This window comes from Myotis lucifugus, unplaced genomic scaffold (assembly GCF_000147115.1).
Source record: "Myotis lucifugus unplaced genomic scaffold, Myoluc2.0 scaffold_231, whole genome shotgun sequence".
NCBI lineage: Eukaryota > Metazoa > Chordata > Mammalia > Chiroptera > Vespertilionidae > Myotis > Myotis lucifugus.
The window spans coordinates 940,557-945,883 of NW_005871279.1; the positions used below are offsets into that span (position 1 = coordinate 940,557).

The window sequence follows — 5,327 nt, forward strand, 5'->3', positions numbered from 1 at the left end:
AGCTGTTGTGACAATGCTGTTATGAATATGGCTGTACAAATTTCTCTTCAAGGAAGAGAGTGTTTTAATTTACTATGTATATAATCATTATGCATCCTTGTGAGATAAGCTACTATTACATTTGTTTTCAAACAGGAGACTAATGCATAGAAATAAGATAAATAATTTATTTGTCTAAATTCACAGTTTGTATATTAAATAAATCAATTTCAACTTTTGTTTCTGGTCAGATCAAATCTAAACTCTGGCCCAGGCAGAGTGGCTCAGTAGTTGAGCCTTGGCCTATGAACCAGGAGGTTACAGTTCGATTCCATGCCAGGGTTGCAGTCTCAATCCCCAGTGTGGGGCATGCAGGAGGCAAATGATCAATGATTCTCATCATTTTTTTTAATTTTTTTTTTTTTTATTGCTTAAAGTATTACAAAGGGTATTACGTATGTGTCCTTTTTTTCCCCCACCCTTGACAATCCCCTGGCCTCCCTTACCCCCCAGTGTCTTATGTCCATTGGTTATGCTTATATGCATGCATACAAGTCCTTCGGTTGATCTCTTACCCCCCTCCCTCCTGCCCCCCAAACGCTCCCCGGCCTTCCCGCTGCAGTTTGACAATCTGAGGCAGCTCTGCCTCTGTAGATTCTCATGATTGATGTTTCTATCTCTCTCTCCCTTCCTCTCTGAAATCAATTAAAAAATGTATATATATAAAATAATTCTCTTTAAAAATTTTTTTAAAAAATCTACTCTGTCAGTAAGATGTCGATTCGTCCCTAAAAATTTCCATGCAGCAATTCATAGGAAACCAATTTTAATCCCTTCCAAATGTTATAAGCTCAGGTAATTCAGTATCATAGGCACTATTTAACTTTCCATGTAATAATTTTTATTATTTCCTTTAGACACAGGCAAAAATTTTCATAGTTATATAAGCTCTAGAATCTCAAAATGTTGATTTTCTAACTAAAGTTACCTTGAACTTGTTAAAATTTATTTCTACTACTTTTTGGTGGATTTATATTTCTATACTAGCAAAAGAGCCAAGTGTTTTGTAGATTGCATTTTCTTCCCTTTGTGAACAGCTATGAATTTGACTGTTTATTTTGAATTTCTAAATAAAACAAACATTTAAGTGACTTTTTATTATCATATTGCTAAGTTTATTATTAAAATTCCATTTTTTTTCCCTAGTGGGAAAGAAGCCTCAGAAACGAGGTCCTTTCTAGAGACCGTAAAAGTAAAAAAGGTGTCCGTGGGCCTCCTGTCACTTCTAAGACATCATCAGAAAGGTAAGATACATGTGTATGTGACTAGGATGGGCTTATACTATGTATAATAGTGTTACTGCATGATGGATTTGTTCTCTTTGGATCTCAATTAAAACAACCTTTAAAATATAAGAATTAGTTTCAATGGCCTCTAAGCTTCCATACAAGCTCTATCTTTCTGTAATTTTAAGTTACCTTAACTCCTTGTATTTGTGCATTTGGAACATCTTGGTAAGCTTTAGCTCAGCGGTTCTCAACCTGTGGGTCGCGACCCCTTTGGCGGTCGAACGACTCTTTCACAGGGGTCGCCTAAGACCATCCTGCATATCAGATATTTACATTACGATTCATAACAGTAGCAACATTCCAGTTATGAAGTAGCAACGAAAATAATTTTATGGTTGGGTCACAACATGAGGAACTGTATTTAAAGGGCCAGAAGGTGCCCTGCCCGGCTTGGCTCAGTGGATAGAGCGTCAGCCTGCGGATTGAAGGGTCCCAGGTTCGATTCCGCCAAGGGCACATGCCTGGGTTGCAGGCTTGATCCCCAGTGGGGGGTGTGCAGGAGGCAGCCAATCAATGATTCTCTCTCATCATTGATGTTTCTATCTCTCCTCCCTCTCTGAAATCAATAAAGAAATATATTTTTAAAAAAATAATGAAGGGCCAGAAGGTTGAGAACCACTGCTTTAGCTGATAATGCAAGCATTACATATAGACTTATTATAATGCCTTATTTATCATTTGTCATCTCCAGTGAAAAAGATGCTCCATTTATCAACTGGGGTCCAATGGTCATAGTATTAATGAAATGTGAATATACTGGAATTATATATATGGGGGATCCAATTGTGATTATTATCAGAAGGAACTTAGAACATATAAGGGTTGGACATCAGTAAATGATTAGAAAGTTGTTATTTGACAAAAGGGTATTGAGTTTTCTTTTTTAGAATAGCAAATGAATAAAAAATGATAATAGGGTAAAATTTTAAAAAAATATTTTTATTGATTTCAGAGAGGAAAGGAGAGGGAGAGATAGATAGAAACATCAATGATGAGAGAGAATCATTAATCAGCTGCCTCTTGCACGCTCCCTACTGAGGATCGAGCCCGCAACCTGGGCATGTGCCCTTGACTGAATTGAACCTGGACCCTTCAGTCCGCAGGCCGAGTCTCTATCCACTGAGCCAAACCAGCCAGGGCAGCAAGGTAGAATTTACAATTACTGGGAGACCACACAAATTAGAAGACTAACTGGAATTCTTGAATTTATGTCAAAGTACTTGGTCTTATTCTCCCCCTGTCTGTAGGAAATATAAAAATATATTGGTGATTCCATAGAAGTTTATATACCTTCTAACCCTCTACCATACAAGGGATAAATTATCATGACAAATATGCAATGATTATGCTTTGAGCCTCAGAATAACTATTAACTCAATTTATAGACTTAGTTTCTCCAAAGATTATGATCATGTAAAAAGTCATATTTAATTTGAGAGATGGAATACTAGAAGTAAAGGAATCATTTTTAAATGAAATTAGCCAACATTTTCTGAGGGTTTGCATGAACCGGGTTGTTTTATTTTATGGGAGAGATATCCTAAAAACTTTGCATACTTCAAAATTTATATAATTCAAGTCTCATTTTTCTATAAGAATGCTTTTTAAGTGGTGGGGACAGGTTCTTTGAGGATGTCAATCTATTATTTCTTTAATATTGCCTTTTAATTTTCTGACAGTGTCTCTAATATTTTCAGTTCTTTCCTAAATTATCATCCCAGCATAAAGTGGCAATTGTTTGGCTTTTCTTATAGAATTTACCACATGTGGTTTATGTTCCAAAGTTACCGATTTTCAGGCATGTTATCTGCGTTAGTACTATGTCCATTAATGACATTGTTAGAAGATAAATATTTTTTAAATTTAATAGCAGTGGATATTTAATATCTACTTCTATTAAATTAAAATTTATTTATAAAATTAAATTTATTTTATTTTAAAAAATCTTTATTGTTGAAAGTATTACAAATGTCCCCTTTCCCCCCATTGACCCCCTCCAGCCTGCCCCCGCACCCCACCCTAGGCCTTCAGCACCCTATTGTCTGTGTCCATGGGTTATGCATATATGCATACAAGGTCTTTGGTTGATTACCTCCCATCCACCCACCCTCCCCCACCTTCCCTCTGAGATTCTGCACTCTGTTCCATGCTTCCATGTCTCTGGATCCACTCTGTTCATCAGTTTATTTTGTTAATTGGATTCCCCATATGAGTGAGATCATGTGATATTTGTCTTTCTCTGGCTTATTTCGCTTAGCATAGTACTCTCCAGGTCCCTCCATGCTGTCTCAAACAGTAAGAGATCCTTCTTTTTCCTGCTGCATAGTATTCCATGGTATAAATATACCACAGCTTCCTGCCCCCCCCCCCCCCCCGCTTTTTTTATCCACTCCTCTACCGGAGGGCACTTGGGCTATTTCCCGATCTTAGCTATTGTAAAGTGTGCTGGTATTAAAATAGGAGGGCATACCTTCTTTCTGATTGGGGTTTCCGGTTTCTTAAGGGAAATTTCCAGAAGGGGAATCCCCGGGGCCAATGGAAATTCCATAATTAATTTTTGGGGGAAAATGGCTACTGGTTTTCCCAAAAGGGGCACAAGAGTTCGGTCTCACCAGGCTTGTGACAGGGTTCTCTTTTTCTCCTACATCCTCCGCAGCACTTGTACATTTTTTGGATTGTTGATGGGAGCCGATCCTGGCGCGTGTGAGGGTGAACCTCTTTGTCCGAAGAACAGCATTTAAAAAAATTTTTTTATTGATTTTTTACAGAGAGGAAGGGAGAGGGATAGAGAGTTAGAAACATCCATGAGAGAGAAACATCGATCAGCTGCCTCCTGCACACTCCCTACTGGGGATGTGCCTGCAACCAAGGTACATGCCCTTGACCGGAATCGAACCTGGGACCCTTCAGTCCATAGGCTGATGCTCTATCCACTGAGCCAAACCGGTTAGGGCAAAGAATAGCATTTTTGACGTGATCCTGACACAGGAAGGTGAATGGTTCTTTTCATTGCTCAAAGTGATTCAAACACTAGGCAGTATTGTAAGCAGTTTTATAATTTACTTAGCCAGTTTTGGAATAATACAATGTGATTTTTGACAAATTTCTTAAATCTGGAGGGCTTTGTATTATTTCAGAACTTGTAGCTATATTATATTAGTTCAATTTCACAAAGTTAAAATGCTTATATGATGATTCTGCATTGTATTTGTGGGGAAATGTGCTTACATGTTTAAAAGTGGAATTTTAGAAAAATAATCTCTAATGTATGGTAGAGAGGACTTGACAAAATCCTAGTGGCATAAACTTAGGAGGGGGTACCTCTCTGTACTTTAAACTTGTTTTTCTCTACCTTTATTAAAGATTCTGGGTTAAAATATTTTTTTAAAAAATATATTTTTATTGATTTCAGAAAGGAAGGAGAGGGAGAGATAGAAGGAAGCATCAATAATGAGAAAGAATCATTAATCTGCTGCCTCCTCCACACCACCTACTGGGGATTGAGCCCACAACCCAGGCATGTGCCATGACTGGGAATCGAACTAGGAACTCCTGGTTCATAGGTCAAGGCTCAATACTGGCTGGGACGGATCTTTTGATTCTTAACTTTTTTTACAAATATATTTTTATTGATTTCAGAAAGAAAGGGAGAGGGAGAGAGAGAAACATCAATGATGAGAGAGAATAATTGATCAGCTGCCTCCTGCACGCCCCCTACTGGGGGTCGAGCCTGCTGTGCCCTGACCGGGAATCGAACCGGTGACTTCTTGGTTCCTATGTCGAGGCTCTACTACTGAGCCACACTCAACTGGGTTGATTCTTAACTTTTTATAGTCAAGAATCAGTTTGACTCACTTATTCTCCAAGAATTTTTCGTCCTCTGTTGATCTCATTTTCACTACCAATGAGCTTACAGAATTTGTACTCATGGACTTAGTTCTCTGGTACTATAACATTGTTATCCAGTCACTATTTTTTGTACCCTAGTAATTACTCATC

At 38.0% G+C, this 5,327-nt stretch overlaps 1 protein-coding gene across 1 annotated transcript in view; it reads left to right on the forward strand.

Moving 5' to 3' along the window:
- The window catches only part of SENP7 (SUMO1/sentrin specific peptidase 7), a 159,745-nt gene that overhangs the window by 25,163 nt on the left and 129,255 nt on the right, over positions 1-5,327 (forward strand). The window contains exon 4 of the mRNA XM_023762090.1: positions 1,186-1,283. Coding sequence (XP_023617858.1) covers positions 1,186-1,283 — 98 coding nt within the window. The remainder of the gene's footprint in view (positions 1-1,185; positions 1,284-5,327) is intronic.